Genomic DNA, 24719 nt, shown 5'->3' with positions numbered 1-24719 from the left:
AAACAAAACAAAACAAAAAATTGTAAATTGTCTTACCTGCTCATCAAGTTCTAATTTTTTTAGTCTTTTATTTTAAATGCTTTATTTAAAGAGCATCACCATTGAGAATTACAGTATCAGTTCCATGACCTGATTGTTATTGCACCTGCCTGGTCGTGTTAATATGCGGTATATAGATATCTGTGGCGATCTCTTTTTTGTGGAAAAAAACAGACAACTGGGTCTCGAGGTTATCTTATTGATTCAGCTTACAACATGGCGAGCCGCCCATTCTCTCCTCCTCCCGCTGTCTCTTTTGTTGTGGTTGCTGCCCATGGGTTTGCCCCACAAAGCCAGTCATTGCTGTCACGCTGCCATAGCAACCAGGAAATACTCACCACCGTCAGTGGAGTAGTGTGTGAATGTGTGTGTGTGTGTGTGTTTTAGGGGAATAGAGAGAGAGCCAAACGTGGCGAGTGGGAGTCCAGACAGACCACAACAACGGAAGGGACTGATTTTCACCTTTGGCTTCAATTTCTGCGATTTCTTCTCATCGTCTTCCACCAGGCGTGTGAGTGACTGAGCATTAGTGTCTGTGTGATTTAGAGGATGATTTACTGTGTCTGTGTGAATCTGTGGTTATGTGATCCAAAGAATGTAAACGTATGTATGTCATGAAGATGGTCAGAGGTGAAATTGTATGTATTTGGACAGAGTTATGTGTTTTTTAAACTGTGTCTGTGACTGTAACAGCTGGCTCGGAGATGGCTGCCAGCACCGCAGCCGCAACTGTCCTGCCTCCAGTGAAAAGCGTGGTGGTGTACAGGAATGGAGATCCATTCTACAGCGGACGGAGGTTTGTGGTGAACCAGCGACAGGTGGCCACTATGGAGGCCTTTCTGACTGAAGTGACCCAGAGCATCGGTGCTCCACTCGCCGTCAGGAACCTGTACACACCCAGACAGGGCCACAGGATCACAGAGCTGGAGGACCTTCAGACAGGAGCCCAGTATGTTGCTGCTGGCTTTGAAAGGTTCAAGAAGCTGGAGTGAGTACAAAAGTACATTAATTGTAGAGACATTGAGGATCATTTTAATGCACAGTTGCTCTCTCTAAAATGAAACTAAATTCATTTAGAATGAATCCTATCATACCTTTTGTTGTCTATTGTTTTGATGTACAGTTATCTGAACAGGGGAACAAAAAAGCATCCTGCTGCCCGTGAAGAAACTCAGGTAGGCTTTTATTTTTGCCATGTGGACAGCTTGCTTTTACACTCCATCACTCATTAATCGCAGTCTAACCAGGAGGAATGCACCACCAGGCCGCTTTGTGCTCATATCGAGTTGATCCATTTGGACTGCTGCCAAATCAAATAGGAAAATGACTGCAGGATTTTCCATTAACCGAGTCCAGCTCACATTTGCCTACAATTGTGACGACACATTCTCCTGTTAGCATCAGATAGATCAGATGCACTTTGTGTGTGTGTGTGTGTGTGTGTGTGTGTGTGTGTGTGTGTGTGTGTGTGTGTGTGTGAGGGGGTCACCCTTTGCACTTATCGTCCCATTGATGTCACTGGTTGTCATGTAAATTGCACGAAACAATGATTGTGTTGTCTAGAGTGCAGTCATAAGGCTTGCAGGGTGCCCTTTTAAAGGTCCAATATTTTGCTCACTTTCAGGTCTACTTTTATTTTGTCCCTCTAGAAGAGGTGTCCATGCTTTGGATTGGATAGATTTCTACCTGGGTTGAGTGTTGCTTTTACAGTATTTATATAGCATCTAGACCTGCTTTATAATCAAATGTGGGATGATATGGGACCTTTGAGTGTATACAATTTCAGCTGGATGTCATCAGAGAGCAGATCCTCCCAGAGGTAATGATTATTTTCATCAACAAAGATCTCTTAATGCAGTTGAACCAAACTCTTCTCTCTTTTGCTATTTAATTGTAACTTCTATGCAAGCAGGGGCATGGTGATAATGATGGTACTAATATGCAGGCAGAAGCTCTCTTAACATTCACACAAAATTGATTTCACACACAAGTACACACACCGAACCACTCAAGCTGACAAGTGCTCGCTTTGTATTCTGACCAGCTGGCAGGGATGACCGCACTCTCGGTCTTAAGCCGCCAGTGTTACTTTTCTGACAAACATAAAAAGGAGCGGAGACTAACTGTGTGTGCCTTGGGTGTCTGCCATTTGGAGAGCTGAGTCTTTGGTTTTTAGAGTCTTAGATGCCTGTGTTGTGGTTGCTGTGGAGCAACGCAGGAAGTATGTCAGTATGTGAGTTGTGTTTGATCCTGCTGGTGAGACAAAGAGTTATGCTTCCACACAGTGCAATCGGGGCTATGTGCATGTCTGGGCAGGCCTAATGCCCGTATTCACCGCCCCACGCCTCGTTTTCCACTGTAAATGCATTAACTCTCTGCCACAAGTAAGAACAATAATGGAAGATTATTGATGTTGATTGACTTGGTCCAGTTACGTCCTCAGAGACACGGACAGTGGCTCCACATTTCATTGATGTGGGCCGACATGGGTAGCGGCTTTGAGAGGAGCCCTCGAATTGGACGCTGCCACTGGAGAAGTCTCTCAGTGACGTTAGTTTCCATGGCTGCAGCACTTGAGCTGGCATGAGCAGAATATTTAGTCAGTCATTACACTTTGAGAATAGCTGATTTTGCTTTGATGGACGTGCAGTGTTATTGATGGATGACATAAAGCCGATGAGGGAATTTTTCAATAATGCTGAGGAAATTACAACATTATGATGTTTTGCAGTACCCTGCATCTGACTTTTGTCAGTGTCCTTTGCAGGCCAAAGTGACCCAGAGGCCAAATGTCTCAGCCAAATGGAGGAAGTTTATACCCGTGCCTTGCATTCTGCAGTAAGTTGGACACACTACCGGCAAACACACACATGATTATCTGTAATACATTTAGGCATATTTTCGTACGAAAAACCGTTCACCCTTTTGGTCTAAAATTAAATACCTCATCTACTGGATAGACTGCCATGAAACTGGAGACATTCAAGGTCCCCAGAGGATGAATCCTGCTGACTTTGGTGACCCCCCCCCCCCCCCGACTTTTCTTTGAGCGAAACTTTGACTACTGACTGCTGAAATCTAATGTCTTTGGCTGTACTTTAGAAAGCATTCTTCCACAAGAAGAACAAGGATTTTAGAGTTTGTTCTCTATCACTTACATTGGAATAACATTAGGAAAGGATCCCAACATGGCCAGCACAGGAATAGCAACTGTTTGAGTGTACATATGGGAATGTGTTTGTGTACGTTTAGTGTTTTCCGTAATGGAGATCTCCTCTGTCCACCGTTCCGATTCATCATTCCTCGGACCATGCGGCAGGACCTGGAGCAGATACTGGGTCTGGTCACAGAGAAGGTCAGCTTACGAACCGGAGCTGTGCGCAGGTCAGTGACAGTCGCATACACACACTCATGCACACTCTGTTGAACACAAGGGATATCCAGTAAATATAATATAAACCCTGTGCTTCATCAGGTTGTGCTCTCTGGAAGGAGCGACTGTGTCCTCGGCTGCCGAGCTGGAGACCGGCCACTTCTATGTTGCCGTGGGAACAGAGAGGTTCAAGAAACTCCCATATGTGGAGCTGTTAGTTTCAAAAGCTGCAGAGAGGTATTGTTATGCAAGGTCGTCTGTGAGTGTGTAAAGATGGGTGTTTAAGTGCCGTTGATCTGCTCACTACAGTAATATGATTAATGAGACACAACAGAAGACGAAGAAAACTTTTCTGCTTCCTTTTTCCCTTTCACCTTTTCACATCCCTGTGTTTTTCTTTTATTTTGAAGGTATTACCCAGGAAAGAGAAGGCTGTTGAGGAGAAATGAGGTACGTTCACTCAATACTTTAATTTAAGCACTTACTTTTACGGCTTAAGATCAAGTCTTAGAATTGTTTCTCTGTATACAGAGTTTAATTTATATTGGGATTAGAGTTATTGTAGGGCTTTTTTGTATCATAATGTATTTGTTCATTAAAACTATTGTTAAGATTTGGCTCTTTAAGTTTTTTCTTTTAGAACCTTTGCTTTTGATAATTTGTTTATTAATAATTCATTACAATTTTGTTTAGGTTGCTGTGCATGATTTGGCAACTTTGGTCTGTCCTGGTTTGTTTTCCTTTGTTCTTATTTGCTTGCGAGTCTACAGAAGTTTGGTTTCTCTCTGGACAGTTAGCCATCACTTTTGTCATGGTTTTAAAGAACTTGTTTATTATCATTGTTTATGATTGAAGACATCATGTGCATCTGTGTCTGTTATGTTTACAGTATGTAAACACACACATGAAAATAGAGACATTTCTTTTTTAATGATAAAATACTTTTTTACTTGCATTTTTACGCTGCAGCCTGCAATTAATTTACGTTTGTGTGTTTCTCATAGAACAGGAAAGCAGGAAGCGGTCCAGAAGACCAGTACAGTGATTCGGCTCTCCTCGACTCCCCTGAGGTATCAAAAAAACAATCTCCACTTTCTAGAATTCACACCACAAGAGCTATATTTGGACTGTTAATTGGTTTGGTGGACACTTCCAATACACCAGTGGGACAAACTTGGAAGCAGGTGTTTTTGTCTATATGTAGCACACAAATAAATTAAGCTGTAATAATTCAGCTGTATGTCATGGCTTTCAGTCCGATGGTCGAAGGGTAAAGTCGACAGGAGATGAAGCTGCAGGTCCAGCAGCCACACAGCAGAGGAGCAGGAGAGAAGGAGCAGATGACACGTCTGCATTCTTTGCCAGGCCGGTCAAGATACACAACAACAACAGACGACAGCAAAGACCACCGCTCAGCAATGGATCTGGTTGTTGTCACTTTTAAATCTAACATTTAAAAATCTTCAATTTGTGTTGATTATCATGGTAGCATCATTTAAGTTTTGATCTCTGTTCATCACAGTCTTGCCCAGCGTGTTTAAAAGAGCAGCGCGGAAGAGAAGAGAGGAGGTACGAGGGGCCGAGGAGGTGCATGAGGACGAGAACACAGCGACAGAGCTTCCTGTTGACCAGGTCAGCCTTCCAACCTTCTCAACTGCATGGTGTGATCATGTTATTAAGTGCTAAATGATCACTGAAGGAGGTAAATGAATTTCTGAAATTGCATATAGGTTTATAGCAGAGCTAGTTCTAAATCTGGATCTCATTTTTGTGTCTGTAGAGAGTTGCAGAAATAGTGGAGGATGAGGAACTAGCCAACCAAAACGATCCTCTGCACAACACGCAGCAGGTAGGCATGTATTAAACTATTTTTTTGTATGTTCCATGTAGCATTGAAACTAACAATTATTATCACTATTGATTAATCTGCTGATTATTTGCACGACTGATTGACCAATCATTTTGTAAATAAAAGGCACAATATGCAAGAACTTAAGTGTAAAAAATCAAAAAATTGCTATGTGATAGTGGTTTAAACACCAACTAGCTGCACAGCTAACTGAGCTTATAAGCTAGCAGGTGGTCAATTCATACACATTGTACCTTTGTGCAAATTGCGTCTTTAGTCCCAATCAAGAGTACAAAGTCCGAGGACTCCACATTTACTATCATGATAACAAAGAAAATCCTTACATTTAAGAAACTGGAACTGAAATTATAAATTAATTGTCGAAATGATGGGCAACTAATTTTCTTTGAATCAAATAATTAACCAATTGTAGTAGCTCCAGCTCCATGTGAATCTTTTTTTTTGTTATCTAAGTGACATTTTTGACATTGTGGATGGACGTTGAGGATAACATTTTGAAAATAACAGATACCTGGAGATGCATACATGATGGTTTGGACAGCACATTTTAGTTTCATGCCTTATGGGGCTCTTTGTTAAATCATAGTCTACACAGTTAAAAGCTAAACTGTAATAAATATGTTACATATTTCTATCTGAACATGGTAAAGACAAAAAAAGTCAATTAGCTCATCTTTAAACAAATGACTCAATCAGTCCTGAAGGTCATTCTACATATATTTCAGTGCCTGATACATAAACATCTACTGCATACTCTACTGCATACTCCCCATTTGTGTATTTCTGCTACAAACACGTGTGATACCGAATTCGGCATGTGTGGTTTTTTTCCTCAAGAGACAAATTATCAAGAGGGAGCAGCACAGCGAGGCAGAACACCTACACAAACACAATGGAAAGCAGGTACAGCATATCAGAGTGGGTGGGTGGTTACATTTACATAGTCATAGTAAATGTGTCTTAATAAAGAGGATTTATTTTATTGTGTTTAAAATGGTTCACAAGATGATATTTCTGTCCTGTGAAAGGCACCTCCATCCTGGCAAGATAGTGTGAAACAGACTGAAAATTCTGTCAAGACCGAGGAGTCTGCTACTGAAAAACTGGTACGCTACACACACCTACACACACTGCCAAAGCTTAGAACATTTTTGAACAGCTACCATTCATTAGTACAAAAAAACAGCAATCAATGCAACTCTTTTTTTTCTTTTTTTTTTCAAAAGGAGCCGGAGCTGAATCACACGTCTTCAAACGCGCGGCCCTCGTCATCCACCTCTCAGAGAAAGAACATAGAGGAAAAGGCAAGTTTGCGCATCTCGCATCCTAAAACGGTGCATGACGTCATCACCATAACTAATGACAACATGTGGGTTTCTGTCTTGTTCATTCGCTCAAACAGGACGCCCTGTCGATTACAGCAGAACAGAAACATCATCATGACGAGGTCGCATCAACATAACGGTCTCCCTACAGCCATCACAGCAGTTGCCCCAGCGATTACTGCTCCTACGATGACTCATGCGGCCGAATGAATGTTTCGTTAAACTGATAGTACTTCAACTGTGATAATGAGCCGAGTAATAATAATGTTACTTAATTTGAGAAGAGTCGAAAATGTGAACATGCTCCGAAGAAATCCAAATACAGGAATTACAGGAGACTGACACACTATCATAAGACCACAGCAGCGACAGACTTAAGAGGTATACTATGCAGGATTCTCCTCAAAACAAAACAGAAAAAACAAGTATAGACTTACATAATTGTAATCATTTCAATCATCACTTTATTCTGTATCTCCAGAGGCCCTTCCTCTCTGCCTGTATTTTCTCATTTTCTTAGTATTTTGCAGTGTTCGAGATGTTTCTTGGCATCAACCTTTGGGCAATGTTGCACTCTAGCTCACTAGGCCAACTTTGATCGGTGTGTTTACGAACAAGTAATCCTGTGTACAGTATACCTTTTAAATCACATTCCACAAGCTTTCCAATGGTGGTGTTTGTTGTCTTGTACAGTTGTTTGATACGGTTTCCAACCTGTTCCTCAATTCTAAAATAGATATTGTGTAGATCTTTAGTGATGCTACTTCTTCCATGTGTGATTTGTACACGAGAAACAAATATTTTGGGACATTTTAAGCCTGAATGTATGTTTGATTTGCAGAAATCAGTGAGGAGATCATACCATGAGGAGTTGTTTTGCCAACAATTTGTTAATAAAATATCAGCCACATCACAGACAGAATATATGCACAAAAATGACAAAGTCACCTGGACAGTGTTTTGTGTCAATTAAATACTGTGAGAATAAAATATATATATATATATATATATATATATATATATATATATATATATATATATATATATATATATATATATATATATATATATATATATATTACTATGTCCATCACTGTCACATCTGCGTTGTTTACAAAGCCTACAAGTCCTTGGACATTTCATTCTCGAAGAACTTCAGAAATAACAGTAGTATATCTATCTCAGTAAGCAGAACGAGGACAAAATACGCATAAATAACAGCTTTATGTTCCAGATAAACACCAATTAGTTCTCTTCTGTCTCCTGCTCCTCCTCAAACACACACCACAGTGGACAGAAGGCCATCGCTGTAAAATGTCCCCGTTAAACCAGGAGGTTGGATCTAACTGGTCCATTTTAAACCCTGGCCTCATTTGTATGTGGCCTCTACAGCATTTATGCAGATGCTAGTCACATGGAGGGGTAGCGGAGTGTTTAAAAGTAAAAGTTAACAACCACCAACTTCTATGCAAGCACCATAAATCTGGTCTAGCCTTGAAGTGAACCCTGCGTGAACCCACATCCCCTTCAGCTTGGTGAGACAGTCTCTGGACAGGTCTTTTGAAGCTCACGCTGAGTTCATTTAGGAGCAATTCTCCCACCAGAACCGTTGCTCTTAGGAGTCGCTGTCTGAATCTAAATTGCCCCCTCTAGTCCTTCTCTGGCGCTCCTTTGGCCCTCTTTCCTTTCCCTGCTGAGGAATCCCTTGAAGGTGTGGGAGAGTTTGCTTTAATCCTGATCTCTGTTAGTGAACAGCCTGCGTCATATCCTGCTTCCCAGCGTCTTTGTCATCAATAGAGCTTATAACGCACAGAGTGATGCCAGCCATGGTAAGGAACATTCCCGCGACGGCCTCTGTGAGGGGCACATGATATGCAAGAAAATTAACATAAAGAAAAGCACATCTTAAAAAAACAGAACCCAACCAGTTCAGTAAAGGAGACATTCACAAGAGGGGATTAGTAGCTCAATAACATCTTGGTATGCCAGAAATGTCTTGCTTATGCAAATGAGTTAAATTGGTCTTTGAAATCTCTGAACACGTTCCAGTAGCCTAATGTTTGACCCTAAAGCTTGTAACATCTTAGCGTCCCAGATTTGTCCTTGTGGGTATCAATATTGCATGCTGTGTGGCTGCCCCGGCTCTGAGCAGAAGGCTTGTGTTTGAGGCGCACGAAGATGAGTCACTTACGCTTGCCTCCAAACTCTTCACCCAGTGCCTTGCCAGTGAGCAGAGTGCAAAGGAAGGTGAGAGAGTTGGCAACAGGGACAGCGAGCGATAAATCTGGATGAGAGAAAATAAGAAAAATTGTTTTTATATTCCGCAACCAAATTAACATGCGTTTCAAATCTGTGAGCAAAATGAAAATTGACATTAAGAGAGGATGTTGTGCTCTTCACGCGGTAACTAACCGTTACGTTAAATAAAATCCAGGTCATGCATCTTTAAAACCTGTGTTTTGGAAATGGATGTGAACTCTTTGTCTTATGTAAAAGTTGTGTTGCATCATTTCTAAAACTTCACAAAACTAAAACCTGTAGAAATATCACTTATTTATGATTTCACTGCACATTTTCCATCAAGCAGGGTCATGTTTTACAAATTGGCATGGGGTCAATATCTCTGGGTTAACCAAAAGAAAATCCTTGGTTAATTAACTTATTATTCAAGCTAAACTGCCGCATGTTTGTATGCTTCAGAAACTCAAATATGTAAATGTGCTGCTTCTCATCGTCTCAAATCGTAGTAACTTCAAGAGGGAATTGTAATTGACATTTTTTCTAACACAGTAAAAATCAAAAGATTCATAATCAGCAGATTAATCATTAACAAAACGTAACTGTTTGTTGCTGTAGTAGGTCCATGACACTGGAATATTTGAGATCCATTGACATGTCTATTCAGATTGCCAATCCTGCCTGTGTTGAACAGCCTGTTAACGGAATTAATATACAAATTAATTAATGGGGGGGGGGGGGGGTCTTTCTTGACAACCCAGAGGGAGCTGAAGTCATGTATGTACATATGTCATAGCGGGAAACACACGGGTTTAATTCATAACACTAATGAGGGCTGCATTACAATTAGGTTACTCACTTCCAGTCACTGTTAATCATGAGTATACTCGGAGAGTTTACTGGCATAATTAAGGAAACTGAGCCATCATCGGTGGTATTAACTGCACCTGTGTCTGTGTTAAAGTTTCAGCTGCGAGATTTCATTTTCTTGTGTGTGAACTGAACCCATTCGCCTCGACAGAAGCTGCCACCAGACAGCGATGAGGTTGATTATGGAGTGCGTGTCTCACCTGTGGTGGACAGCGTGTAATAGTAGACCAAAGAGCCACTCTGGTTCAGGAGGAATGGGACCAGGTACTGAGGAGGAAGGTGCAATTAAAACCACTTGTAGGGAGAAAAGCACGCACACTGGCAAACAAGAAGAGGGGGTGTCAGGATTTACCTTTAGGTTTAGGAAAAGAAACTTGAGCTCAGCCAGGAGCTGTGAGACTCTGCTGGTCTCAGTGACATTTTCTATCCCCTCGGTGCCTCTCTTCAGGAGGGGGTTGGTGCAGCCCCACAGCACTGACACCAGCAGGAGGCTCAGCAGCTCCCCTTCAACACAAGGCAGTCACATACAGTCACCCCATCACTTCATACTTAATAAATATGCTCTACCCTTGTCATATGGCTCGTCTGCCAAGCATTGACCAAGTCAGGACTCAGTAAAAACAGGGCAAGCTGTTAGCACCTGAGCTACAAATACCTGTATTCCCCTTTAGCTAGCTTACTTCCTTAGCATTAGCTCTGACATGGCAGGTATATTTGGTTTAGTTCTCTGTTTAATCGCGCTAACGAGGACGCATATACTTGGGCATTAATATTCGATATCAAAATACAAAAGCTATCTTTAAAATACTGGTAAATGTCATGATTTGGGAGTATAAACTTAGCCTGTTAGCCACTCACCTATGGTCACCATCGTGTTGTAAACAACCCTTCAGAAGTTGCATTCACTGACTGTTCGCCGCCACAGTTGTTACTGAATAATATTTAAATGGACGGATTAATAAACAGTTTCAATACTTTTTTATAAACTAAGATAAAGGTAATCTAGGAAGCTTAATGAATTAAAAAGCAACCCAAGAAACTAACTCACGAATCATTGTATGACAACTGCAACATTTATCATCTCTTGCGATCTTGAATGCAACTTCGGGATGTGTCAGTGTCATGGTACTAAAATGTACCAGCAGAGGGCGCAAAAACCTGCTCAGCAACACCGAACACTCCCCCCTCTTTCTTTTCTTTTCTGCTCTAATTTCACATTATTATATATTATGTATAAATAACACTCCATTTAAACTAGTAGGTCTGCAGCAAATAGAAATATTAAATTTATTTTCATCTAATCACATTTAAAGAACCACAAGCAATACAAATACACAAGGGGAGCAATCAAAATAAAGTGCAAAATCCTTCGGCATCCAACTTGGAGGGATTCCCGTCAGCTTTTAAGGCTGACACCCAGACGTCTCACAAAATCTCTTTTTATGTTATTGTTATCTTTTCATTTTACAAGGTTTAAAAATACACTGACATTCTTCGACAAAAACTAATCCGATCAGAAGACAGGGACGGTACAATGCAATGTTATCCAGATTTAGTAAGGAGTATTGTTAAATAAGCAATATTAACAGATATCTATTCTCTCATACTGTCTTTGTCTTCTCTGAAGTTTATACTAATTCTACATTTACTCATGAACCTACGTGGTTCTCTTTCGTACAGAAATGTATACACTCAGGAGCAACATTATCAAGCCATTACAGTTTTTACTACACATTTTCTTCATTGTATTGGTAGTGATGGAAAAAGTACAAACAGTAAAAAAAAAAAAAAATGCATGGCATCTATACTCAGAACACTGACTGTAGCCAAAAAGCAATTCTTCGCATGTAAGTCTCAGTTTCTTCCGTCCCGCAGTCTCCTTCATGCGATCCACTATGTCTGTTCATGGTTTGTTCATGATGTGAATATTTGCATATTTGTTATTCCTGTGGTCACCAGCAGTGGCTCAGATGGTGAAGATAGTGATAGTTTCACAGGATTCAGTCAGCACGCAGAATGGGGATGAAGACATCGCATCAGTCACTGCCTGTTATCTTGCTGTTATGTGTTTTCTAATGATGGGACATCGTGTATGGTGACCGCAGTGGATCCGCTGTTGGTGCTGAACTGCTCTATGTGGTTCTCCTCCACGCTGCTCAGCTCCACCCTGGGCAGCTGGAAGCTGTCCTCCGAGGCTGGGTTTGAATTGGCCATGCTGCCCGACACAGAGTTGATTCCCATGGTGCTCAGCGGCATGTTGCCCTGAACTGTGGACTGTGACAACTTCTGACGAGGTTTGGAGCCGCCGCTGGCTCCCAGGACTCTGGATACATGTGTCCGCCTGGGAAATGAGACAGAATAAATCATGTGCCAAATTGAAATTTTCATAGGGATCAATAAACATATATATATATATATATATATATATATATATATATATATATATATATATATATATATATATATATATATATATATATATATATATATATATATATATATATATGTCATCTTTTCTCATTGTGAAGTTTCAGAAAAAGGAGAAAAAACTGTCTACATCAGTGGAGCTGAGGTGGAGCAGGTGAACAGTTTCAGGGTTCTCGGTAACCAACATCACAAACAAACACCTACAGAGCATCAGCGACATCGGCCCAGTGAGATGTCTGCACAGAGCGCCAGAGGATGCTTACACCCACACCAGCCACAGTCTGTTCACCCTGCTGCCATGGAACGAGAGATACAGAAGTATCCGCTGCCATGCCGCCGGACTACGGAGCAGCTTCTTTCTCTTAGAATGTGAGACTCCTCAATTCATTCTCCGCAGTCCCATATAAAAAAACATTTGTTTTCATGATTTATTGTTATTAATTAATCCATCTATATAATTTCTGCCTTTGTAAGTAGCTGTTAAATCAGAAAACAAATTCATCTAGTATCTTAAGTGGTGAGAAACCTCAGGTTGGCTTTGTGTTTGTTGTGTACTACAATTAGTATTCTACTTTATGATCCAACCTCTGAGGGCAATATCATAAATATTGTGTGATGGCGGAAAGTTGTTCCTCTTAAAATGATTCAAATAACAATGTGAAGCAGGAAAGGGAACAGGTCACATACAGTGTGTTCAGCTCTAGGATGCACATGCGACCTGTGACGTTTTGCTGTGAATGGGGCGTCACTTTAAACGCTTATAAGAGTATGTTTGTATGCATGATTGTTTGTATTCACATGCTGAAAGCATGTGAATACAAACAATCAGACAGCTGAAAGCAGGTGTCTGGTCTTCCTCTAGAAGGATAAAAATAGCACGATTGTCTGTTTCACGGCTCGTGTAATTCACTCTTCAGGAATTGTCCTGTCAACAGCAGAAATGCGGCCCTACCTGTTGTATGTCTTCAGGATGATCAGCAGAAAGGCCAGAAGGATGATGATACCTAGGACGATGACAGCGATCATCGCCCCGGAACCTGAGAGAACGCAGAAAGAGGAGGACATGAGTGATGTTAAAAGGTTGTTTTCTTTTTTTTTTTTCCACCTGTGTGTCTCCTCTTAAATTGTCACATCTCACACATTCCCTCTGCTCCGTGCAGCGAAAACTTATCTCCTGCAGGAGTAGTGTGTAGTAGCCTGGCAACGACATCGCTCACAGACAAACAGAGCACGGCAAATATGTGCTATTAAATGCATGGGTGCCACTCCCGCGCAAACCATCTTGATTAGACTGCATGACGCAATCGGTTGTTATTTATGAGGCTTGTGTTATCGTGCAATACGTCTGCGATACGGGACACTCTGTGATCTGACGGTGCCCACAGCGAACAACTCGTTCACACGGGTGTGTTTCACCAATATCCGATTTGAGAGGAACGAGAAGGACAAACCACAAACATGAGCAGAGTGCAGACGCTGAGACTAAGAGATATCCTTACTCTGGATGAGTATTTGTTCTTGAGACTTCGTGACGGCGGTGGTGTTTGAGGACAGCGTAGCGTTGGTCACAGGCGAGACAGTTGAGGCTTGCATCTTCAGCAATGACCTGCAAAAAAAAATCGCTTTAGTTGACTGATTATTCTCTGAAAGCACGATTAAACACAGCTGCACACATGTGAGGGAATATTCTAAGCACAAAACAGATAAAAAGCAGATCAAACGACAGGTTGAGCGAGCAGATAAGAGACGAAGGAAGTAATGATATGGGATTTGAAGATGAAACAGATGCAATGAATGAGTGTTTTATAGAAAGCACAAGAATGAGAATAGTATGTCCGAAGCACTAATGAGTGATCACTTCACTACCAGAGGACTGATGTTCAGGCCTGATTAGAGCTATTTCCAAAGTAAAATCAAAGCAGAACATGCCCTAACCCTAATGCCTACATCACACGACTGACCTAAAAGCTGATTGGAAGGACGGGACTGAACGACATTGTGTTTGCTCCTAATGACGAGGCTTGAACATTGCACAGCAATTTCACACACCATTGTCATGTGTCGGTTTGAGATTCAAGTCAGACAGGAGCGAGAAACAATGTAAAGGCATGTAGGGCAAGAATGTTACAGTGTCAACTTGAGTTTACTGCAACAACGTTTTTTCACTTAAACACAGCAAGGGGCCTGTTTTTTAGTGTCCCAAATGGTTTAAGCAATATTTCTTTTAGGTTGTTTAAAAGGAAGAAATTCTTTTCCAATGTATGTCTGATGACACGTGCCACGAAAAGACCAAAACTGACAGTGAATTGATCCTGAGGGTTGTTCAAGACTTCGTTGGCTACGTAGCCAAACTGCACTATAACCCATTCCCTCGTGCCGTTCATCTTAAACGTCGTCCAGAAACAATTTAAAATGCATCAGTGAGCCACGCGTTTGCACTGGATGACATGGTGGTTTCTGTGAACATGGGCACGGTGGTTTATTTTGACTTCCTCGTACACCAACCTGCTCCTGTAAATATTCACTCGCATCAAATATGTATTCCTCCACCGCTGAAAATAGTCCCTAGTAAAGGCACCATTTACTCCTGCTTGCCAAAGACTGCATCCTTCAGCTGTTTTGGGATTTTCTTTTAAATTATTCAGCACTACAGGTTAGAGAAAAAAAAATATGCATGTTTGATTTTGGCATAAACTGTTCCTTTAAGTTCAGTCACACTGTTCCGATTATCCCCATCATGGAACTTCATCACGCTGAACACGTCCTAATATCAACATGTGCTGATGTAATTACGTTTGTTCCCTCAATCATGACTCATTCAATCATGCAACAGGAACAACGCACATTCTAAGGTGTCATCTGGGTCAGTTTCATTATGTTCTTGTGTTTTATCTTGATCTAATCGACTGTGTTGCAATTGTTCTGTGTCAGCTGGAGATCCTCTGTCATTTGGAAGGAGCCCTGATACTGATCAGGAAACAATCTACACACAGCTGCAGGTCAGGGCTGTCCCTGTAACTGATACTTCCCTCGAGCCAGAATAATACTCTTCCGCATGCCAAGAGATAGATGCTCATGCAAACTTGAAATAAAATAAGTTCCTCATAAAAAAAGCCAATCAATTTCGATCACATGCGGGTCGACTGCAGTGTTTTCCACTGAGCCTGTGATTTATGAATGCCGATCATACAAAGCCGTACAAACGTCATCGAGGGAGTTCCTCATCCTCTTTCCACGTAGCGCGACGTAAACCAAAGTGTAAATAATGAGTCATCCAAGTGTGACTCAGATCTATGCTCATGGTTTTTTCTTTTTTCTTTTTTTCTTTTTTTTAAATCAACTGAATTATATCCAGAGGATGTGGACCAATAGTGAATCCTCTCCAAAAGAATCAGCGTAGAGATGCTGTTTTGCTGTTCTGGCTGACTTTGGTTTTCTCATTTAACAGCTTCAGGGACTAATCTTTAAGTCATGCAGTGTTTTTCTGTTAGTCATTTTTACTATACTATTTCTATCATCTTTCCACTGTCTGACTTCAGCTGAGGATTGTGCCCTGTGATTTTACAAAATAGACTACGGACAAGTTTCCCACTGCCTGCTTGTCTGTTTCGTCTGTCAGCAGTAGAGACCACCATCAGACCACATCCAGAAGATGTTTGTACCTCATTTTAAAAGTTTTAGGAAGGAAAAAAGTCCTGAATCAGAAGCATCATTATTTTCCTGAGCTAATGAAAGAAGTTAAAAAGCTAAAGAGCATGTGTAGTACCCAGCAAACAGTTGAATTAATGGCTTTTTAATCAAGTAATTAGTTATTTATAACAAAATGCGTCCACACTTAACACATAGCTTTGACAGGCTTCACGAGTTTGTCTCATTTCGGAGCAAAAAAACGTTTCAATTATGTGCGACAGATGGAGAACGAGGCCTCCCATGAAAACATCCTCATAAAGACGCGAGCTGTGGTGACTGCCGCTGGGAGCGAAGCGCAGCCGCACAATCAAAACAGGTGCTTCAATCGCACAACATTTGCATCGGCTATAAAAAGATGGAAACCCCGGCACAAGGAACAGACACACAACACCCATCCCCTCGATTTTCTAGGTCGGAATTGATTGCTCCGTCAATTGCATTCAAATTCCCACGATAGGCATGCAAAAAGCTTTACGGCTCTTTTTCGCCGTCGCATTTGAAGATGCCGTTGAACATTATTAAGTTAATAAAAACCGGCAGTTCATTCAGGGAGAGGTGGCTGACAGATACCACACCGCTGACGGAAGTTGTGAGGAACCACAGCGTTGGTGTCAGAAGAAATGAAAGAGATGCAGTAGAGCTAATCACAGGGGCCGGAATAAAAAGGATTACCGCCGCAACTCAAGAGTGCAGCCGGAGCTGATACAAAGAACCTGTTATTATACATGAGGAGATGGGAGTAACACCCGGCTGCTGAAAGATGAGCTGACAAAACTTTCTCCTCTGTCTTTCACACACAGACCTAATTAGCTTTTCTGCCACAGGTACCGCCACTGTTCAAGGACGTGCTCGACATTTTGGTGGAAAAGGCGTGTTTACTTCTTTTCTTTCAGACCAGCTCCCACGCCAGTGCGATGGTAAAATATGAGCCAGTTATCTTAGCTTAGCACGAGAACAGTCAGCCTCGAAAGGTACCATAATCCACCGAGCAGCGCCTCTATAGCTCACAACTCTGTAGCAAGCCGTCTAATTCGTTCCCCCAACTCAAAGGGGGACAGAGTATCACTAGAGTGACACATTCATTTGAAGATGTTTTGTTCATTTTTAAACGTTTTCAACTAAAACTCGTACACATCGCCCCTTTAAGAATTGCTGAGAAAGTGAAAGTGATCGCAAGGTGTTTTTTGCTTTCAATTAGTAGAGATATGCAAAAAGAACAAGTTCGCATCTTGAAACGTGAAGATTCTTTGAAACAAGACGTGATATTTAGCGTCGTGGAAAAACAAGCACATATGTGTCAGTGAAATGTTACTTGTCAGCTGACTGTGTCTAATATAAAGTGCATCGAGAAATACATTCTCTGCAAGTGTTTCTCAAGATGTTAACGCCGTTTTCCTCCATTTGCGCGTGTTTTTATAATAAAGGTTTGAGCTTAACAGGTTAAAAAAAAAATGTTGGAGAGTGTAATATGTGGACCGATACATCGGCCTGTGTACATAGCTTGAGCCATTAGTGGAGCGTGAAAGTTTTCATTTCACCTGCAAGCTGTGCGTGCCCTGGAGGCATTGTGAAAGAACAATACACAACCCCATACATGTGACACTCGTCACCTGTGAAATCTACATGACACTGGTTGACAGAGGCACAGAGCTCAACCCTTTTCCCTTGCAGGGTCAAGATTTTGCAGAAATATTCCACAACCCAGGACTTTAACTCCTCACTCACTGAGATGTGACGAAACACACATCAGAATCGTAATTACAAGTCGACGAGATTTGAAGCTGGGGCTCGATACTTGTGTGTACTGTACGTCTTATCCAGCTTCCTGCTCAACAGCAAACATTACACAACCATCTCTCCCAGTGTTGACATACTATTAGAATAGAGATTAGTAATGACATATATCAGGCTTGCTGTTTGCAGCGGTGACAGCTCCTGATAAGTAGATAATGTGCTGAATAAAGCCGGCAACACCATTACTTTGGTAACATGGTGGAGAATACAGTATGCAGCTGCAGCTGGCGAAACCCATGGGACTCATTTCCAGGCCATCTTCTGGCTCTATTCAATATATATATATATATATGTGTATATACATATATATATATATATATATATATATATATATATATATATATATTGAATAGAGCCAGAAGATGGCCTGGAAATGAGTCCCATATATATATATATATATATATATATATATATATATATATATATATATGTGTGTGTATATATATATATATATATATATATATATATATATATATATATATATATATATATGTATATATATGTGTCTATATATATGTGTCTATTTCAGCCGTTTTAATTTTTGAATATTTTAGATAAAAAATCTTACATAATGCACCTTTAATGTGCAGCGAATATGAATATATAAAGACTGAGGATAAACTGACGAAACCACATCAACATCAATTACATCGCACAACACAGAGCTGAAGCAGGTTTGTAACAGCATTTAATAACAAAATGTATTTATTTTTTTCTATTTAAAAAGCAAGTTCAACCAGCACAATTCCTGATCAAATCCAAACGCACCATCAGGACCATGTCTGATGAAGAGAGCTGCGGTTGGACACGAGCACTTTGGTGATATATTAAAGCGCGACAGAACAAAACTATCCTATAAGGAAACCACACTTTGTGCCTCAGTACACGTCACTTCAAGCCAGCTGGAAACTGGCCTTTAAAGGGCAGTTTTGATTGGGTCAATCAGGCTAATTTGTTATTGACTTTGAGCTGCTCGTCTCCTGCTTTGTGTGCCGTCTGGTAGCCATAGTAGTGCCGTTGCCTCTGCCGCTGCATCGCTTCTATATCTGAACCAAAACCAGTGCCACACAACTCTTTTCAGAATATGCACCGGCTCAAAAAGAAATGAAGTGTATGTACGGAGATGTATGAGTGCTTCCAGCTGCAGCCCTAGCACATGCCGTTTTTTTTCATCCATAGCGGGTGGGTTTGTTTACACCCACAGACTGAGGTGTGTCCACAGTCTTGGGTGATACATCAGACTGCTTACAGGTGAGGTTCAGGTGTAGGTTTGGCCAGGTAGAGGTCATGGAAAGATTGGGAAAGCCGTCAGCTGAGGAAACGCGCACAGTTAACACACCTCATACTCCAATACGTGACTAAGCTTTGTCCTGCTCGCCAGTTAACCCGCCCGTCATGACTTATACTGAACTTCCGACACCGCCTAAATAGCCTAGAGTAGCGCACATTGCCAAAAGCTGTACGTATGAATATAAGAAAATCACTAGATGCACCCTTTCCGACTTGGGGAGAGGTAGTCTATCTACATCTGTATAACTGACAGGTAAAATGATGTCAAGTAGGTCTAGACTATACTCTTTAATTCAACTTTCCCCCGCAAGAAAGCATGTGGTGACAGCGGTGAGGAAGACCTGCCTTCTAACAGACCGAAACCTCGGACGGACCCCAGACTTTACAGGGTTGGCCATCTGCCTTGAACGGTTGGGACCAGGTTCTGTAAAATTTGACCGACACAACCAGTCAAAAGAAAAATGAGTAGATTCCTAATGGCTCTGCAGTTTACTTTACTGAATGAAACAAAGAGATTATCAGTGATATTGCCCCAGAGCTAAACTAAGCCATGCTAAGCGGCCAGTGGCTGTAGCTTCATATTCACCTTAGAGATTTAAGAGCGGTGTTTGCTCCACCTGAAAGCAAATAAATGTGCTTGCCACAGCCTGGAAATACTTTAAGCAACGTTCTGTACAGGCATCCTTCTGTATTTGAGACCTGCACAAGTTGCCAATGTGGACCCCAGGATCTTCTCCCTGCGACGTCGCAGCGCTCATCCCTGGCCAACTTCTGCCACAGCCACAATCAAAGATATAATCCATACACAGTCCTTAAAGGTAACTTTTGTTGTAGCAAAGGGAGGGAGACATCTCCTGCTGAAACAGTTTGTTTGTTGTTCCACAAATTGCAGCTATTTCGCTGCAGACTGCAGATTCAATATCTTCGTCCACCCTCAGTAAACACATCATTTACGGGTCTCTGCACGGAGCGGACTCGCAACACAAAACAGGAACAATTTAGTTCCCCCTTTTTTTATATGAGGAAAACCAGACAAAGCTGTTGACCGACCCGACTGTTTCCCCTCTGCGAGTACAACACAGGCTCCATAAACACATTCAAAGTGTGCCCTTCATCTAATGACGGTCGGAGTCAATATTTGAGCTGTCAGTTTGAGGAGGTTAATAAGACGAGCTGAGTTATTAGTTCAGCCGAGGAAGAGCGAGCACACAGTCAAAGCGGGGAGCTCATCTGGTTATGTCAGATGTAAATTTCCCATACTGTTTGTTTTCCAGACGTCACGCTAAAGACTGATTCAACGATGACATTTATCGACCTCCATCAGTCAACGCAGGATTTGCAGCGGCTCTGACAGGTCTTTGGCACAATCTACAGTGACCTGTTATTGACACGAATGATGAAGTGACATCAGAGATTTAAAAACTAGCTAATTGGTAGAGAAGGGTGTTGTAAAAGATGTAATATATCAAGATCGTGTTTCAGCTCCGAGTGTGAGAGTGAAGTATCATGAACGCGACGTGTGAAAGAACAGTCTGCGCTGTCCAGGCAATATCAAAAAAAGCGTGCTGTACATCTCAATGACGTCTACTACCTGAGTACCAAACTTGGTTAGAAAAATGGTGATTTCTAGCACGGAATAAAAAAAATAAAACAAAAAGTCATCATTGAGGACAAAACCAGGTTTCTTCTGAGCTTACAATGTATTATTCGAGTGTGACAAATGGATATCTATAGAAGGGCAACAAAAAATAACAGTGCTGCGGTGTGATTGCACAAACCAGTCATTCTTGGCATTGTGTTTCTAAGAAGTTAGATAGAGAAGTCATTGTCTGAACAGGCTGAGTCTGAATCAGACTCATGAGCGTCTGTTTGGGCACAAAGGACTTATATAAGCATATAGAAATATATGTTATCTATAACGGTCAGATCAGTTGATCATTCTACATCGTGAACACAGGCGTCGCTGAGCGTCCAGCTGAAATGGTCAGACATGGACGACAACAGCAAATCGGCTGGTTTATTTACCACTTTGAAAAGCCTTAAAACGGGAATTTGACAGCTGCTGCGAGGAGGGTTTGTTAAAATGTCACTGCAGCTGGTTTCTCTGGGTTTTTATTTACTGTGGTCTGAAGCCAATTTCTGCTTTAAAATAAAACAGTCCGTCAAAGGCATCTATACGAGTCATACCTCTGAGAACTATTTTTTTTTTACCAAAGACCATATTTCTCTCTGACGTCATGCTGAAGTCGGAGAGCTCAAATGTCGTACTGCAGCATTTGTAGCGCCTGTTTGGGGCCCAGGGCAGAACATTTCCCAGGGGGCCTCTCCTGACGTAAACGAAAAAAAATTATGAAACCTGTGCATGTTTGTACGACTTGTGACACACAGCAGTTAGATATTTACATTTACAGGCCAGGTGGAGTCTGATTTCTCTAATATCTCCTTTCATGTTGATATTAGCAGGACAGAAACCTGCTCATATTGTCTGAGGTTTAATTTTCCTGTTGGAATACTCTGACTTCCCACGAGTGTTATAATCCAGTAATAGGACTTACACTTTAAACACCACATTGAGCAACTAATACTAACATCTTGTTAGTCAGACATTTAAAGAGCCCATTTTCCCAATTAGGCTTTGCTAATAAGACTTTCCAATGTTCATTTTTAATTTAACACCCACAAAAACTTTTCACGTCGGAGCTGCAGACTGAACTGCGCTCGCTGGTATGCGCCGTGTGCTTTTCTCAGGCCGGATAATGAGGCATATTTTCAAACAATGCTTATCAGAGCCGAGCTTGATAACAAAAGAAAAGCACACACAACAGCACTCGGCTTATCGTCTACAGAGCCAGCCAGAGGATCATATCCTTTTTTCGTGTGAAAATCACCAGCTCATTTCAGCCTCTTAATCTGAGAAGTGGTGATCAGTCCTCTTTATATCTGCAGTCGTGTATTTGTAATTGAAACGGATGGATGTTATATTGTGTAACGTGGCTGGAGGGAATCCCCAGTTGATTGTATTTTGCGTGTTCTTTTTGGAAGTTCAGTTAGTCTTTTTGTCTTCTTTTTTTTAACTTTGGTTTCCCTGCGTCAAAATATATAAACAAAAACTGGCCAATATCCTGGTGACATTTGAAAGCGATCCAGCTGAAATGCAAACATGCTCATTAACCTTTCCATGACTGACTGTAGCCTGATTTAATGAGTGAAGAGAACAGGTAACCTTTCTATTTTTTCTTTTTAGAGCCACGCAGACATCTTCCTCGCTCTAATAACTTCTTGCTTGCAAGGAAAAACAAAGCAACAAATCCAAAAATGTCTAATACATCATCACCATGAAACTTTTCTGTACATCATTTGAAGAACAAGGACTGGTGAGCCCTGTCATACTTTCCTAAAACGTGGTGGCAGCTGATGAGATGATAAGTCGAGCTGTTCTATCAAACAGACACTTAACAGTGAGAGATTCGCTGGCTGATAGTGCTGGGAATCGAAATTGAATCTTCATCTGTTCAGAGGTAAAATCTGAGTCGTTCCACTGGTTCAGCAGTTACAGCAGATTTCTAAATCCGAGCGCTCTGTGGAATGTGAGCTATTCCCTTACACCTGACTCACCTGCCGTCCCGCCATGTTGTCTGGGAGAGCCCCTTTTTCCCGCAGACACTCTCACACAGAAAAGAATGCAGCAGCGGCCAAACTCACTCTCAACCACAAGAGACTGAATGTAAATGAAAGCAAACCCCACCGAGAGAGAAGATAGTTCAAAAAGTTCGCGTGGACTCACCTAACCGTCTCCTCTTTGGTTTCTTCTCTAGATGGGATCCTGAGCAGCACAGAGCCCCCTCCCTCAGCTGACTGAGGGGGGCATAGTCCACCGGAGTCGCGGCAAAGGTCTGAGGAGCGTGTCAGGTCTCAAACTTGACAGGACGGACACAAAGACAGGAAGGAAAACAAGACTATAAACAAGCAGAGATGGCTCTGTGTGTCTGTGTGTGGTTTCAGTGGCGAGTGTTATGTTGGAGAGGAGGAGGAGAGTGAACAGGAGGAGGCTCCACGCTGTGGCTCAATTGTTGCTCCTCGCTGAACGTAATAATCTCAGGCAGCTGGTTTTTCAGGTCTTTCCGCCTGGCCCTTAGGCGTGCCGATAATCAAAAAGCGAGGCTCCCTTTCCAGACTCGCCGCGGCTCGGCTCTGGCCATGACTGCTGCCTCTCAAAAGTCAGGCGTGCTTGCATCTCACAGGACACAGTCTGCAGAGGGTGGGGCTCAAAGAAGATAAAAAAAAGAAAATAACATCTCATATGATAAATTCCAGTGTATGTCCTATACATTTGTGCACATGTATGCATGCACGTGTGAAACAAAAATCAAATCATTACTTTTTCTTTTGTGGAGAATAAAAAGACTGCATGTTTTGTGTGGAGTGTGTGGTTTCAGAGTTACCGCAGACCCATTCATCTCTGCACGCACATGTTTTCATGTATGTAGTTGAAAATTAACTCTGCATTACAATACTCGTCCAAAGTGTACTGGGTGTGTTTTCTGAGAAAAGATAAAGTGTGCAAAAGCCTTTTCTTCACTTTCTTTTCTCGTTAGACAAAGAGCTCCATTCAAAGGCTTGGCAACATTTGTGTGAAAGAGAAAAAAAAAACATGTTTATACTGGCAACAATTAGCCCATTTTCTCATCAGTCCAACAATCTAACTGTTAAAAAACAAGCCCCTGTAACATGGTAGTCCCCCCCCCCAAAACCGTGCCAACAACTTGTCAGGATCTCGCCTCACATTTCCTCCAGGGGATAGGTGGTGCCCACGACTATAAAGCAAGTGAGTGTTGTTGCTTTGTGAGAAAGTGTAACTTAACTTCATTTAGGCAGACACACATTGTTCTGCTTCACCTAATGGCCTGCATGCGTGCACAAGCGCCAGCGTCCCCACTGCTCTACATTCAGCAGCGGTGGAAGGATCATTACGTAAGTCTGAAAGCTGCAGGTCAAGTTTCACGGACGAGAATACATCTTTCAAAATGGCATCCCGGCATTGTGTTGGTTTCGGTCCAGTAGAGATGGTGTAAGCGAAATGTGTTGAGTGAGGAGACAGATGGGTCGTCCTTTGTTTTTTACTTATTGAGTTTGCATTTCAGTGTCAGAATGTTGTTGCCCATTCCACATATTCTCTTCTCGTTAGGAAGCTTGGTGCAGATGATACCGCCCTGTATATAGAAATTTGGCGGTTTCCCAGGGTAGGGCTGGCATTAGCATTTTCACCTGTCAATCACCTGTTATTGAACCCCTTATCACAAAGTAAAGAAGGCGTCTAGTCCCGATTAGTTTTCCCATTATGTCACGTATCATCATCAAATAATCATACTGTGGTGTTTAACATTTGTGATTTGAGGCATTCGGTTTTTTTTTACCAGAAAATAATCAGTTCTTGTGGACTGATGAGTAAAATGATATTCCCTCTACATGTCTACAAGCACCGTGATAATTGTTTTCAACCAGACCAACTAGCTTCTCTATGAGGCTGTACTACAAGCTAATGTTAACAGGCTAACCACATCTATGATGCTAACAAGCACACAACAACAATGCTGTTGCTGAGCAGATGTACACTTCACCTTGATCGCCGTCTTAACTTAGCATGTTAGCAGGTTGATAGTTGATAGGACTAAACAGGATGTACAGGTTACTTACAGGTACACATTTTGACCAGAGCAATGGTAAGGGTTCACAACAGTTGGTAAATTTCATCCTCTGGGGACCATGAATGTCTTAATCTTACCAAATTTCGTGGCAAACCATA

At 41.6% G+C, this 24719-nt stretch overlaps 3 protein-coding genes across 7 annotated transcripts; 1 reads left to right on the top strand and 2 right to left on the bottom strand.

The window, feature by feature from the left end:
• The first annotated feature begins 295 nt into the window (after window positions 1-295).
• Window positions 296-7517, top strand: dcdc2b (doublecortin domain containing 2B). 4 transcript variants are annotated; one of them, XM_030391617.1, is made up of 15 exons: window positions 299-550; window positions 733-1027; window positions 1163-1214; window positions 2807-2877; window positions 3292-3423; window positions 3515-3649; window positions 3823-3862; window positions 4417-4482; window positions 4668-4839; window positions 4935-5044; window positions 5193-5261; window positions 6120-6185; window positions 6311-6388; window positions 6509-6586; window positions 6685-7517. In XM_030391617.1, exons 2-15 carry the CDS (start codon window positions 744-746, stop codon window positions 6742-6744), a joined length of 1413 nt encoding a protein of 470 aa, XP_030247477.1. In that variant the 5' UTR covers window positions 299-550; window positions 733-743; the 3' UTR covers window positions 6745-7517. The 4 variants fall into 4 exon arrangements, with proteins under 4 accessions (XP_030247474.1, XP_030247477.1, XP_030247476.1 ...); XM_030391614.1 differs by having other exon boundaries at window positions 296-550; window positions 6509-7517; XM_030391616.1 differs by having other exon boundaries at window positions 537-642; window positions 6509-7517.
• tmem234 (transmembrane protein 234) lies at window positions 6237-10804 on the bottom strand. Its single transcript, XM_030391629.1, has 5 exons — window positions 10574-10804; window positions 10068-10219; window positions 9916-9982; window positions 8799-8891; window positions 6237-8461 (listed from the first exon to the last, which is right to left on the bottom strand). Exons 1-5 carry the CDS (start codon window positions 10584-10586, stop codon window positions 8352-8354), a joined length of 435 nt encoding a protein of 144 aa, XP_030247489.1. The 5' UTR covers window positions 10587-10804; the 3' UTR covers window positions 6237-8351.
• A 173-nt stretch (window positions 10805-10977) lies between these two features.
• ncmap (non-compact myelin associated protein) lies at window positions 10978-23158 on the bottom strand. Of its 2 annotated transcripts, none has more exons than XM_030391627.1 (4): window positions 22701-23158; window positions 13642-13748; window positions 13095-13179; window positions 10978-12056 (listed from the first exon to the last, which is right to left on the bottom strand). In XM_030391627.1, exons 2-4 carry the CDS (start codon window positions 13733-13735, stop codon window positions 11777-11779), a joined length of 459 nt encoding a protein of 152 aa, XP_030247487.1. In that variant the 5' UTR covers window positions 13736-13748; window positions 22701-23158; the 3' UTR covers window positions 10978-11776. The 2 variants fall into 2 exon arrangements, with proteins under 2 accessions (XP_030247487.1, XP_030247488.1); XM_030391628.1 differs by lacking the exon at window positions 22701-23158 and adding an exon at window positions 22532-22631.
• Between the last annotated feature and the right edge of the window lie 1561 nt (window positions 23159-24719).

This window comes from Sparus aurata, chromosome 16 (genome assembly GCF_900880675.1).
Source record: "Sparus aurata chromosome 16, fSpaAur1.1, whole genome shotgun sequence".
In the NCBI taxonomy this organism is placed as follows: Eukaryota; Metazoa; Chordata; class Actinopteri; order Spariformes; family Sparidae; genus Sparus; species Sparus aurata.
The sequence above is the reverse complement of the archived record's forward strand: the minus strand, read 5'-3'. Positions and strand labels throughout refer to the sequence as shown.

Bases quoted from the DNA above. Each gene is read 5' to 3' on its own strand.
- dcdc2b (XM_030391614.1), top strand. From the start codon at position 744: ATGGCTGCCAGCACCGCAGCCGCAACTGTCCTGCCTCCAGTGAAAAGC. The intron at 1,028-1,162 runs GTGAGTACAAAA...TTTGATGTACAG, and splicing joins GAAAGGTTCAAGAAGCTGGA to TTATCTGAACAGGGGAACAA. The intron at 3,424-3,514 runs GTCAGTGACAGT...GTGCTTCATCAG, and splicing joins CGAACCGGAGCTGTGCGCAG to GTTGTGCTCTCTGGAAGGAG.
- tmem234 (XM_030391629.1), bottom strand. The intron at 9,983-10,067 runs GTAAATCCTGAC...CTTCCTCCTCAG, and splicing joins TTCTTTTCCTAAACCTAAAG to TACCTGGTCCCATTCCTCCT. The intron at 8,462-8,798 runs GTAAGTGACTCA...TGCCCCTCACAG, and splicing joins TGAAGAGTTTGGAGGCAAGC to AGGCCGTCGCGGGAATGTTC.
- ncmap (XM_030391627.1), bottom strand. From the start codon at position 13,735: ATGCAAGCCTCAACTGTCTCGCCTGTGACCAACGCTACGCTGTCCTCA. The intron at 13,180-13,641 runs GTAAGGATATCT...GCGTTCTCTCAG, and splicing joins AGAACAAATACTCATCCAGA to GTTCCGGGGCGATGATCGCT. The intron at 12,057-13,094 runs GTAGGGCCGCAT...CTCATTTCCCAG, and splicing joins ATCCTGAAGACATACAACAG to GCGGACACATGTATCCAGAG.